The sequence below is a fragment of the Petaurus breviceps genome, unplaced genomic scaffold (genome assembly GCF_028583685.1).
Source record: "Petaurus breviceps papuanus isolate PSGF00001 unplaced genomic scaffold, PetGlider_PUasm1.0 37, whole genome shotgun sequence".
Lineage (NCBI taxonomy): Eukaryota > Metazoa > Chordata > Mammalia > Diprotodontia > Petauridae > Petaurus > Petaurus breviceps.
This window is the reverse complement of record NW_027186296.1, coordinates 32,259,753-32,273,621: the sequence shown is the minus strand read 5'-3', so window position 1 is coordinate 32,273,621 and position 13,869 is coordinate 32,259,753. Positions and strand designations below refer to the sequence as shown.

At 41.3% G+C, this 13,869-nt stretch overlaps 1 protein-coding gene and 1 long non-coding RNA gene across 2 annotated transcripts in view; both read left to right on the top strand.

Annotated features, from left to right (window-relative positions):
* The window catches only part of LOC138168522 (uncharacterized), a 178,609-nt gene that overhangs the window by 140,535 nt on the left and 24,205 nt on the right, over positions 1–13,869 (top strand). The window lies entirely within an intron of this gene.
* On the top strand, positions 6,517–7,020 carry LOC138168521 (small ribosomal subunit protein eS24-like). Its single transcript, XM_069097510.1, has one exon. It carries the CDS (start codon positions 6,562–6,564, stop codon positions 6,883–6,885), a length of 324 nt encoding a protein of 107 aa, XP_068953611.1. The 5' UTR covers positions 6,517–6,561; the 3' UTR covers positions 6,886–7,020.

The following is a 13,869-nucleotide window of genomic DNA, read 5'->3' as shown; positions in this document are numbered from 1 at the left end:
TCTCTGGGCCTCTATTTCCTCTTCTGTAAAATGAGGGAGTTAGATGGACTACTACTTGACCACTAAATTCCCTCTGGGTCTAACATTCTATTGTTCTCAAAATGAAGGCCCATTTCATTCTCAGGGAGATAAGATTTCTTAAAGGAATAGCCTCTGTTCTCAGTACAAAAGCTCACTCCAACTCTCATTATTTCCCCAGAGGCTTTATAATTTGAGGGTTAAGAAACAAAAGTTTGGGGGGAGATTAAAAAAAATACATAAATATCAGGGCCAGACAGGGCCATTTTCAGACAGTCCCTGGGGCCTAGTCAGCTATTAAAGATGGAAATTATATATTCATAACACAGGATATTGCTGCTTGCTTATTTATAACTTGCTCCATTTCAAGAATATTTATTCTAGACAGGGAGGCTTGATAATTTTCATCCAATCTACTTCTCATAGCTTAGGGCAAAAAGAAGGAAACAACTCAATTGAAAGAGAGGTTTTCCATTATTGTCAGGTAAGGACAGAACAAGTCGATCTCATTTCTGTCTGGTGTAGAAACTAAACCAGATCCCACACTGCCAGCAGGCCAGGCAAGGAGAATTCCCAACAGCCCCTAGGTACAGGGCTCCCCAAGTAATAGGTTACCATTTCCTTCTACAATCAAATAATCTTGCGATTTCAAATCTGGATGGAGTAGCCAATGGGAGAGGAAGGGGAATGTTGAGTATACATCACTAATGAGAGTGTTAAAGGTTAGGGAAGAGTGCCTACCCACCTTGCTTTCTTTTCTTCCTGTTATCCATCCCTCTCCATCATTGGAGAGGGAAGCATGGCAGACTTTTTGAAGATGGACTGGGTAAGATTTTGTTTCAGGGCAGGAAGAGTGATAGGCACAGGACATAGGTTCAAGCACCAGTTTTTCAGGTTCTTTTTTTTTTTTTTTTGCTTTTTTTGAGGGCAATTGGGGTTAAGTGACTTGCCCAAAGTCACACAGCTAGTGAGTGTGTCACGCCTCCGAGGCTGGATTTGAACTCAGGTCCTCCTGACTCCAGGGCCTGTACTCTATTCACTGCGCCACCTAGCCTCCCCTACAAGCACCAATTTTTCCATTAACTGGTTTGAGTTGCTAAAGTATGTCACTAAACCTCACTGGATCTCAATTTTCCCATCCATAAAATGATATCATAGGACTCTAATGAAACACTTTAAAGCTCCTAGGGCTATTGAATAAGGGAATGGGGAGTCTTATAAAGTACAGAGCTCCATTCCTCAATCCTGGATGAAGAAGAGGTCAGACAAGGCTGGATGATTGGCTGTTAAGATGCTATAGAAGGTGGGGTGGCTAGGTGGCTCAATGAGTAGAGCACCGGCCCTGGAGTCAGGAGGACCTGAGTTCAGATCCGGTCTCAGACACTTACACAACACACACACACACACACACACACACACACACAAACTAGCCGTGTGACCTTGGGCAAGTTACTTAACCCCAATTGCCTTCCAAAAAGCAAAAAAAAAAAAAGATGCTATAGAAGACCTTTCTAAATAGGATATAGGACTAGATATGAGAGGCTATGTGGTGTAAGAATGAAAGAATGAGGCAGGCACATATTTACTTCATACATTGTAAACACTTAAAAATGCTTTTCCAAAGTAGGGAGGTCCTGTGCTGAAATTCTACCTCTGACCCATATTAACTCTGGGAAAGTCATTTAACATCTGGGTACCCCCTGTAATTCTAAGACTAAGTTTCAGATTCATGGCTGATCTGCTTTGGGAGAGGAAGTTTATATCTTGGGAGTTCCATATAAATCACAGATCTGGTCCAAAAAAAAAAAAAAAGGACTAGATAACTTCTAAGGTTATTTCTAACTCTAAGTCATTAGGTTAACATAATTTCTATTCTTTAACAACTTTTTGTCATTTTCAGAACATGGTGGTGTCCCAGTTGCCTAATCTCTCTAGAGAGTTAAGTACTGGGTTGGATAGTCTAGTGGGTGAAAAACACTTGACTGCGATTTTAGGAGATCTGAACCTGCCTAGTTTTGGTTTCACCATTGATGATGTCATATTGGGCTGGTAACATTACTTTTTGTAGCCTAGATGTGCTCATGAGCAAAGAAAAGGTGTTGGACTAGATGAATCCGAAGGTCCCTTCTAATGCTAACATTCTGTGATTCTATAATTTACAGGCTGATGCTGAGTGTTTTCCTGTTTGGATGGGATGTGTTAGTTGGAGGAGCTGATGTTTACCCACCATTAATGATATTTGTATTAGAGCACAGGAGTGGCAGGGATAGGGGAGGAGGAGAGGTGCCATGCAAATTAGAAGAGACTGGCCTTAGAATTCTCAAACACCAGATTGGACTCTTTTTTTTAAAATGTCTGTATTGTGTTTATGCTAATGGATCTCGGGCAGGCTCTTTATTTGATTTGTGAAATGATTTTGACAATCTGCTGGCACCTGGAGAGTCTAGCCCCTCTCTTCTACATATACAAAATGGTTTCCAGTGTTACTGAGATATTCAGAAGGAAGGGGGAGGATGGGTTTCTTCAGGGTAAGTCCATGGGGAGGACCCTTTTCATGAAAGAACTGTGGGAGATAAGAGCCCAGGAATTGAGGCATAAGGGAATACTAATCTTCCTGCCCCTCTTACTGAAGTTCCTGTTTCAGGTCCCATGATTCCCTTAGGATGATAGATCCTCTAAATTTAAGGATTTAGAAAGCTCTTTAGAAGTTATCTAGTCATTCACTAGTTAAGGAAACTGAGACCTAGAGAGTTTAAGTAACTTTCCCAAAGGTGGAAAACCATGGAGGAATAAACTGCCCACAAATCTTTTCCTGCATAGCCAAGGACATAGCTGGGAACCAGCTAGTGAAAAATGGAGGGATCTGCCCACCACTCTCAGAGGTTGCCCTCCTGAATTGAAGAGCTGTGGCAAGCAGCCAAGTCTGAGAACCTGTATTTTTTTTTCTAATTTTTTTTAGACCCGAGCCTGCAGTTGGGTCAGGGCTTAAATGTCAAAGCCAATGAAGTGTTGAAAAGGCTTTATTGCTTTCCAGGAGGCCGATTACAGACACCTCCTCCTAGGTAAAGAGTAATATTGTGGGATGAAGGAGCAGAGAGCTTGCCAGGAAGCACTGAGCAAAATTCCCCATAGGAAGCTGCCACCTTCACCTCCTCTCCCCCTCCTCTGTCTACCCCCCTCCCCATCTCCCTCTCCTGGAGCCAGAGCAGTTATCAAAAAGGCAATCCTTCTCTCTCATCTGCTTTCCACCTTTAACAAGGTGAAGGACACATGAGTCAGGCCATAGAGTCCAGTAATGAGACTTCCTGTTGGCAATAAGGGTAATAGAAGAAAATCAGCTTTTCTCTTCCCACGCCAGGAAAGCAGTGATGGCCCCAAGGTACCACTCTTACATGTGTTGCTGGCCCAGAGAATTTGTTTGTTATTGTTCTGGGTGGGCTTGGCTTTTTGTTTGTTCTTTTCTTTTTAAAGCACATAAAATATCCTTGGTTTCCTGAAGATCGCTCTGGAAGGTTATTAGAAGAGAACTTCCCCCACCCTTCTGCCTTTGCCTCCAAACCAAAACCAGACCAGAGCAAGAAATAACATACGTATATTGCATTTTAAATGAGTAGCAATATTAGAAAGTGAGGACCATTCTCCAGCCGAAAAAGGACCCAGCCTGAAAGGCTAACCAAGCAAAAAGATGCAATAATCTCTTTGAGAGGAGAGGTGAGGTCCTAATTGAAGCGCTGCTATTTACCTACCTCCTTGACCTTGGGGAGGTCACTTTACTTCCATGGGTCTTTGTTTTCTCTTATCTTACTGTAAAACGAGGGAGTTGAAATCCTAAAATTTTTGGACCATGATCTCATGTTTACAGGAAAAAACATAGGGTCATAGAAAGATCTGGAAGGGAACTCAGGATCTATCTAGTCTAACCTCCTCTTTTTATTTTCTTCTTTGGAGGGGAGAAGGCAGGGCAACTGGGGTTGTGACTTGCCCAAGGTCACATGGTTAGTAAGTGTTAAATGTTTAAGGCCAGATTTAAACTCAGGTCCTCCTGACTCTAGGGCCAGTGCTCTATTCACTGTGCCACATAGCTGCCCCAAGCCTCCTTTTTTAAAGATGAGAAAGTCGAGGACTAGCAAGGTTAAGTGACTTATCCAAGGTAACACAGATATTAAGTAATAGAGTCTAAATCAGAACCCATGACTTTAGATAACAAATCCAGCATGCTTTCTACAATATCATGCTTCCTAGACAGAGGGATATTTTCTCCTTCACAGATTAACCCTAAGAAGATCCATGTTAACTTATTTTTATGACACTTTCCTTTTTTCTTTTCTTTCTGGAGGCAATCAAGGTTAAGTGACTTGCCAAGGGTCACGCAGTTATTAAGTGTCTAAGGCTGAATTTGAACTCAGGTCCTCTTGCCTCCAGGACCAGTGCTCTATGCACTCTGCCACCTACCTGACCCTTTATGACATTTTCAAGACATGTTTCCTTAGGCCCTTAACATCTTAAGAAAGGCACATTGCTTGGCTGGGTGGCATAGATGAAGGTATCAGGGAAAATGCTGGACTGGAGTTAGCAAACCTGGGTATCTCTCTAGCTTCTCCCTTTCCAGACTCTCAGAACAAGAGCTGCTGGAGCAAACACTCTGACCCTTGAGACCTTATCTGAACTTATTTACACATGTATCAGTTGGGATGGGCTCCAACATTCACATCAAATCTTTGGTGTAGGAAGGATTCCTCAGAGACCCAGAGGTGATGGAGGAGATCAGGACCTGCTGGTTCGGTCACAAGACAAGCAGAAAGGAGCACCTCAGGGACAATTCTTGCTTGGTGAGGTCCAATGAATCAGCCCACATTCCTAAACTCCTTTCCTATCCTCTGCACATCCACATGGACTGAATCCAGTTCTCTGCCCTTTTTTTTTTTAAGCAATTGGGGTTAAGTAACTTGCTCAAGGTTACATGGCCAGGTGTTTCTGGGTGGGTGCTAAGTGTCTGAGCCCGGATTCAATCCCAGGTCATCCCGACTCTGGGGACAGTGCTCTTACTCACTGTGCTACCTGGCCGCCTCTCTCTGCTCTTTCTACAACAACCAGATATTTCCCCCCTGTCTTCTTCTCAGGAAGTAAGAAAGGAGAGCCCAGTTGATCTAGAGCAATTCTTAATATTTCTTTTTCTGCCACAGAGCCTTTGGGTGGTCTGGTGAGGCCTGTGGGCTCCTTTTCATAGTAATTTTTTTTCCTGGAGGGGGTAAGGCAGGGCAATTGGGGTTGTGACTTGCCCAAGGTCACACAGCTAGTAACTGTTAAATGTCTGAGACCGGATTTGAACTCAGGTCCTCCTGACTCCAGGGCCAGTGCTCTATTCACTGTGCCACCTGGCTGCCCCAATAATTTTTTTAATGCATAAATTAAATCACAAAAGATTACAAAGAAAATCAATTATTTTGTGATACAACTATAAAACAAATTTTAAAAACCAAATTCATGGACCACAGTTTACAAACTCTTGGGCTAGAGTGTGGGGCCCTTCCTTCTAATTCAGGCTAAAGTGTGTTAGTTCTATTCTTTAATGACTGCCTTTTATTCTTTCTAATCTAAAGGCCCCACAACCCTCTTCTTCAAACTAAGTAAAAATTGCAATTGAATGCAAAGAAGTTATCCTCTGTAAGAGGAAGATAGTTGATTCTGCCTTTCAAATTTTCTCTTAGTACTTTCTTTTGTCCCTGAGATAGGACTGATGTCTACCAGGGTCTCTCTTCCCAACCTCCTATGTAGCTTAGGCTAGATTTTCCCTGAAAGACAAAAAAGCCAGGCCTTGATTGACTGATTGGTATAGGGGTAGGACTTCCTGCTAGCCTCTGGTTATATTGATGGTTTATATATATATTTTATGACCTAAGATCATAAAAAGGCCCACTTAAGCCCTTTAGATTTGATAGATGTCTTGAGACCACACTAGCCACCATTCACTGACCTGCTGATCAGGTGCACTCTGTATGAAGACAAAGGGTGGGGAGGAAGATCCTTGGCAAATGACTTCCAAGAGCCTCATTTCATCCTAACATCAAACCTGAACCAACAGGGTTCCAGTATCAGGTCTGCCTCTAACAATCTCTCTAACAAGCACTGCCTTCATGCTATCACAGAATCTCAGAGCAGGAGGGGATTGTGTAGGCCGGGCATCTAGTTCAACTTATCCTAGAAAAATAACAAATAATTTCTACTACAATCTTTCCAATAGTTGGTCATCCAGTATGACTTGGTGGCATCATAAACAAATTGGAAAGGTAAGAGTAAGATTTACAGATGGGAAATAGTTCACAACCAAACAAGGTATAGAGAGGATCACAGAAGACAAATTGGACAGTTGTGATTACATAAAATTAAAAAAAAAATTATACAAACAAAACCAATGCAGCTAATATTAGCAGGGAGTTAATTAGTTAAAAAAATCTTTGCAGCAAGTTTCTCTCATAAGGACCTCACTTCAAGATATATAAGAGCCCTTTCCCTTTCCTACTGCTCAAGGAGCAGGCCGCCACCATGAATGACACTATAACCATCAGAACCAGGAAGTTCATGACAAACAGACTTCTTCAGCATAAACATATGGTTATAGATGTCCTTCATCCTGGAAAGGCCACAGTGCCTAAGACTGAAATTCGAGAAAAACTAGCCAAGATGTACAAGACAACTCCAGATGTCATTTTTGTCTTTGGATTCAGAGCCCATTTTGGTGGTGGCAAAACAACAGGCTTTGGCATGATTTATGATTCCCTTGACTATGTAAAGAAAAATGAACCAAAGCACAGACTTGCAAAGCATGGCCTGTATGAGGAGAAAAAGACATCAAGAAAGCAGCAATAGGAACTCAAGAACAGAATGAAGAAAGTCAGGGGTACTGCAAAGGCAAATGTCGGTGCTGGCAAAAAGAAGGAATAAAAGGCACTATGGATTATGTTTATCTGTGAAGATAATTTTTCATCTGACCATGAATAAACTATGTAAAACTTTAAAAAAAGATATATAAGAAACTGATTCAAATTTATAAGACCAGGAGCCATTCCTCAAATGATAAAATGTCAAAAGATGGGAATAAGCAGTTTTCTAAGGAAGAAATCTGAACTATCAATAGCCATATGAAAAAATGCTCAAAATCCCTAATAATTAGAGAAGTGAAAATTAAAACAACTCTGAGGTATTACCTCATATCCATCAAATTGACAAGGTTGACCAGAAAAGGGAAATGACAAATGTTAGAGGGGCAATGTGGATTCTGGTACACTCATGGATTTTTGATGGAGCAGTGAATTGCTCCAGTTATTCTGAAAAACAATTTGGATCCATGACCCAAAAAGTGACCAAATTATACATGCTCTTTGAATCATTGGTATCACTTCTAGGATCCATGTGTACAAAAAAAATTTATAGCTACTCTTTTTTTTGTGGTGGCAAAGATCTGGAAATTAAGGGAGTGCCAATCAATTGGGGGATGGCTAAATAAATTATGTAATAGAAATGTGATGGAATACTATTGTGTTGTAAGAAATGATGAAAGAAAAAAATTTAAAAAAAGAAATGATGAAATTTTTATAATATATATTATGTTATATTATATTATATTAATTATATCATATCATATCATACCATACCATACCATATCGTGTCATGTTATGTCATATTACATCATAATATATTATAATATACATATAATTATATAATATTTAATATAAAAAGAAGAAACTATGAAAAATTTCAGAGAAATATGGGAAGACTTATATGAATTGATGCAGAGTGAAGTGAGCATAACCAGGAGAACAACTTAAACAATAACAACAACATTGTAAAAAATGACTGAATAGCTTATGTATGCTGACCAAGGCAAGGACCAACTATGGTTCCAGAGGGCTAATGACGAAATGTGCCAACCACTTCATGACTAGGAATGAAGACAGAAGGAAGGAGACATACATATCCCACCCAGACCAATAACAATAAGAGGTAATGTTTGTACAGTACTCACTTTGTGTCAGGTGCTGGGCTAAGCACTTTACAAATATTACCTTGTTTTTAGCCACTCAATGATCCTGGGAGGTGCTAATATCTTCTGCTGGAGATGTTCTTTAACAGGCTAATATTATCCCCATGGATCCCTGGCTTGAATCCTCGACTTGCCACTTATTAGCTGTAGAAATAAAGACAAATCACTTAACCACAATCTGTTCCTCTGTATTTCATTTCTCCATCTATAAAATGGGGATAATAAAATTCTGCTTATCTTAAGTGGCTGAAGTGAGGAAAATAATTTGCAAAAAATTGTTTTTCTATAAACGTGAGAAATATTCATACCCATCATTCCTTCCCTACCCCCCCACCATACACATTCACATGCTCACACAGTCTCCCACATACAATCATAGGCACAATAGCAAGCCTTGGGGGGCTGTCTTCACTGTCTTTCTGCCCTAGCTTTAGGCATCCAGCCTTAGGGCAATATCAACAGTCAGGGCATCACAGGATCATAGATTCATAATGTAAAGAAACCTCAGAGATAATTTACTTCTGATAGAATGTAAGCTCCTTGAGAGAGGTACTGTTTTGTTCTTACCTTTATATCCACAAGGCCTAGCACAAAGTACTCAAACATAGTAGATACTTAATAAATGATTAAATAGATCAATTGCTCTAATGCAACCCCCTCATTTTACAGATGAGGACACCTCAACTGTAAACTGAGGCCCAGAGAAGCTGTCTTGCTTAAAGTCACTTAGTAAGTCAAGTAGAAAGCCCAGAGCTGGGAGACCTCCCCTGATTCCAAATTAACACTCATCACAGTACCAGCCCACACACCCGGCAGTTACCGTCTCATTTCTCTCACTATTCTGCTTTAGAAGAGATCACATAGTCTTTGCATGTTCTTACATTCTGCTAATATCTATGGGCCCTCCTTCCCCTCCTACCCTCTCAACCCCTAACCTTGGCCTGCTTTCTGCAAGGGATGCTGCCATTTTATTATCTGCTTGTGATGTTCTTTAACAGGCTGGTTCAGCTGGCCTAAAATCTCTGCTGGGTTACTTGTTCCTTCCATTGAATAACCAGTTTAAATCTAGATGCTAAAAGCCTTCAGCCATTCAGTGGGGGTTGTTTTTGGACAGCACAGATCATGTTGCTGCCTAAACACAGTTAAGTGAGAAAAGAAGGGGGCTTTTAGACTCGTTAAGTGGGATCTGAGCTTAGGGAACTATAAAGAGGATAAGGATGCCAAGGAACTCTTCTCACCGGCTTGATCATTTGAATTGGGTAGCTCTGCCCAGCCTTGCTTGTTAGTCCTTTATAACCATCTCTCACCTGTAAACAGGGACAAAGTGTATGTAGCTATTATGTATTTTTATATCTCTCAGCATCTACCATGGTGCACTGTACTTTTTGGGGTTGGGGAGTGGGGCATAGATCTATTTCTGTGAAGTTTAAAAGGTTCAAGAGACACAGTTTCTGGGCAATTTAATAATTTTATTAATAATGCTAGCATGTTGTCAATAGAAGAAAAGGTCAGTGGAACTCCTGAATACCAAAGACCCCTCATGGTAATGGGCTCACAGTTTACACACCTTTGGAAGAGTGTGTGTTCCTGAGGATGGCTGTCAACTCTGATTGGTTAACAATTAATGAGAGAATGAATATTACAATGAGATGTAGGCTAATTCTAGTGAGAGTCTTAGGATTGTGATTTAGATCACTCCAGTCTTGGTCAGAGACTTGTCAATTTCCAAGTCACCTGTCTAAGAAAAGGGAGAACCCACATTTCCCCAGACCTGTCTGAGTAAACACAATGATCAAGAATCCATCCATTTGCCTAAACTTAGACTTTCTTTACTGTCTTTGATTAGATCTTAGCCTGGATAAGTCTTTGCCCAAGATTTCCCATGATGGTTGATTTCTGGATGAGGAAGTAGAAAAGGGGAAAATACTTTGGTCCTAATTCAATAATTAGTCATTAAATACAAGAGTGAAATAATAATTTCTCTCAATTTCATTGGTTAGGAAATTCCCAGTAAGGAAATTCCCTCTTACAAAAAACATGAAAAAGCAAACAAAGCAGCAACTGAGCTGCTCTTAGAGAGTATGTACATTTGGAGAGCTGCCCGGGGCCATGGAGCAGTTAAATGACCTGCATCGGTTCATATGGTCAGTAAAATCAAAAGTGAGACAGAGAGTCAGGAAGACTCTCTATCCAGTTTGCACATTACCTCTCCCCATCATAGGTACTAAATTGATGCTTCAGCCCTGAAACCATAGATTTGGAACTGGAAAGAATGTCAGAGGTCTTCTATTCATAGGATCTCAGATTGAAAGCTAGAAGAGACCTGTGAGATTGTCTAGTCCAATTTCCTCATTTGACAGATGAGGAAACTGAGGCCTCAAGAGATTTGTTGCCTGGGCAAGGTTCTCAGGCAAGTATGCTAAAAAGCAAAGACCCTCAAACTGGTGTTTAGTTTTTTAAAAAGCTGGCATTTTAGACACATTATCTCACTTGATTATCTCAAGGACTCCATGAGAGAATTATTATCCCCATAGAACAGATGGAAACATATAACAGATGTTAACTTGTCTGTTTATGGTCACACAACTGTCATCAAAAGGCAGGATTCAAACTTAGATCTTTTCTGATTCTGGGTCCACCATGTGTCCTTTCTCTGGGTAGAGGATGGGAGGAATGATGGAGTGGTCCAGATTTATTGTTACAGGCAACATGAGGAAGTAAACAGTTTTAGCAGGGGGGATCTGGGAAGGCTTCATAGAGGAAGTACCATCTCCATTGGGCTTTGAAGGCAGAGAAAGATTTGTAAAGGTAGAGATGAGGAAGTGGGTAAGACCTGGGTGGATTTGTAGAAGCTGAAAAAGGCTGAGGGATACCAGGGAATAAATTGTGGTCCTGTTAGGCCACAGCATACAGTGTGTGAAGGGGAATCAAAGAGAATAACATAATGTAACATACAACATAACATAACATATAACATAACATACAATACAACACAATATAACATAACACAATAGAACACAACAGAACACAACATAACATAACATAACAGTAGGTTGGTGTCAGATTATGGAGGGCCTTGAATATGAAGCTAAGAAATTTGTATTTTGCTAGGTGTGACCTTGGGTAGGTCACTTTACTCATTGTCTTCAGTTTCTTAGTTTCTTCACCAGTAAAATGAGAGGATTCAGGGATCTAATGATACCTAAGGTGGCTTCTGTATCTCATGATGGAGAATGAAGATTTTTGAGCAGGGTGTGACATGGACAGCCGTGTGTGTGTGTGTGTGTGTGTGTGTGTGTGTGTGTGTGTGTGTGTGTGTGTGTGTGACAGCTAGGTGGTGAAGTGGGATAGAACACTAGTCCTGGAGTAAGAGAGACTCATCTTCCTGAGTTCAAATACAGCCTCAGACACTTACTAGCTGTGTGACCCTGGGCAAGTCACTTAACCTTGTTTACCTCAGTTTCCTCATCAGGTAAAATGAGCTAGAGAAGGAAATGGCAAGCCACTCCCATATCTTTGCCAAGAAAAATCCCAAAGTTTGGGTTACAAAGAGTAAGACACAACTGAAAAACAACTAAACAACAACAGCAGTGTGTGTGTGTGTGTGTGTGTTTGTTCTGAACTTGTGATTTCATTGGTATAGGGAGCTCCCATAGATGAAATTCCCTTCATCAATACAGACTAACACCCGCTCTGTATCTGATAGCTCTAAGGGATACTGAGAGGTTAAATAACCTGCACAGGGTCATGTAGGCCCCATGTGTCAGAAGGAGGACTTGAGCCTGTGTCTCCTGGTATCCAAGGAAGGCTTATTCTCTGCTATGCTACAGTGTTTTTGGCAGGCATGTGGAGGACAGATCTGAGAGGGAAGAAATTCTAGGAAGGGAGGCTATGACCATTGCCCAAACAAGATGATAAGGAGGACCTGAGAGGGAGGGAAGGAACAAGCATTTACTGAGTGCCTACTACATACCAGGCACTGTGCTAAGTACTTTACAAACATCTCATTTGATCCTCATGACAACTCTGGGAGGTAGGTGCTATTATCATCCCCATTTTACGGTTGAGAAAACTGAGGCAAACAGAGGTTAAAGGCTTTCCCAGGGTCACAGCTCTATCCACTGAACCACCTAGCTGCCTCTAGGGCTTGGGACTTGAGTTCATGTGTGGAGAAGGGGATGGAAATAGAATTGAAGGGATCTGGTGAGTGATTTTCAGTGTCAAGAAAGAGAGTAAGGGAAGAATCCAAGAAGATTCCAAAGTTGGGTGACTAGGAAGACAGTTGTGTCACCAGTAGGAGTAAGGAAGTTGTCATGAGGTACAGGTTTGGGGGAAAAATAATGTCTGGTTTTGGACAGGCTGAGTTTAAAATGGGAAATCACCTCATCTGCTTCACTGATCTTGCAAGGAGGCATTGAGAATATTTCAGGTTTGCCATTTGCTAACCTCCAGGTGACCTTGAACAAATCATTTAACCTCCTTGAGTCCACTTTCTAATTTTTCTCATTTGTAAAATGAGAGGTTTGGTCTCTGAGGTCCCTGCCAGCTCAAGATCTGTGACCCTTTGGTCTTATGGCTGGCCTCTAAGGTAACTTTCCATCCTAAATATTATCCTATAAAATAAAATCATTCACAGGGAGATGCTTTAAAAAACACTGACTCTTATGAAAGTATAAGGGGATTATCATTAAAGTCGTTTCTCCAAGAATGGGGATGGATTGCACTGAGTCACTGATACCCAACGACCTCATTGTCCCAGGGACCAATGGCACACACTGGTTTGAGAGCTGACTGGACTAAGGTTTGGTCTGTGGTGAGGTCAAGCTCGTCCTCTATGCAGATGAGTAGAACCCCCGGCAACTTCCAGTATGATATTTTTAGCCAGAAGAAAAAAAAAACACACTTCTTAGCAGCAAAGCTTATCCAAAAGGGAAATAAGCCACTTGGGGACATAGTAAGTTCCCCTCTGTGGCAAGTTTCTAAATAGAGGCTGGAAGACCTCTTGTGATGCCAGAGAAGGGATTCCTTCTCAGGTACAAGGCTTAATAACCTGATTGAACTATAAGACCTTACGAGACCTTTCCAACTCTGAAGATTCTGTGATTATGTAACAGTGAAACTCTCATGGGGAAAAGGAAATCCTGAGCATCTCTGAATGTGCCCCATTAAAATCACGTCAGTCAAAGGACGGCTAAAAGCTCACCTATAAGCAAACTTCAAAGGATCATAGTCCTAAAGTTAGGAGAGACTTCAGACACCATCTAATTCAAATCCTCATTTTTTAGAGGAGGCCCAGAGTGGTTAAGTGCCTTGCTATAGAATTTGATCCTGAGTCCTGTCTCTATCCACTGTTCCAGGCTATAGCAATGCCTTTCTCCAGTACCCCAAGCCTAACCATCTGTGTGTCTTTCCTCACTTTCATAGCCTCTCAATCCTCTTCTCTCTACCTCTTTGGGTGGGTGGAAGACTGGGGCACCTTTACTCTGCCCTATTCTTCTGCCTGGGAGAAGAGGCATCTGACAAATCCATTTATTCCTAGGTATGAAGGATTTCTGTTCCTCACCGGGGGCCGGGAAGATCGGAGTTTTAGAAGAGAATCCTGGGGCAGTTAGGTGGAGCAGGGAATAGAGCATTAGTCCTGGAGTCAGGAGGACCTGAGTTCAGATCCGACCTTAGACACTTAACACTTACCTTGGGCAAGTCACTTAACCCCAATTGCCCTGCCTTCCCTGAAGAAGGAGAAGGAGGAGGAGGAGGAGGAGAAAGAAGAAGAAGAAGAAGAAGAAGAAGAAGAAGAAGAAGAAGAAGAA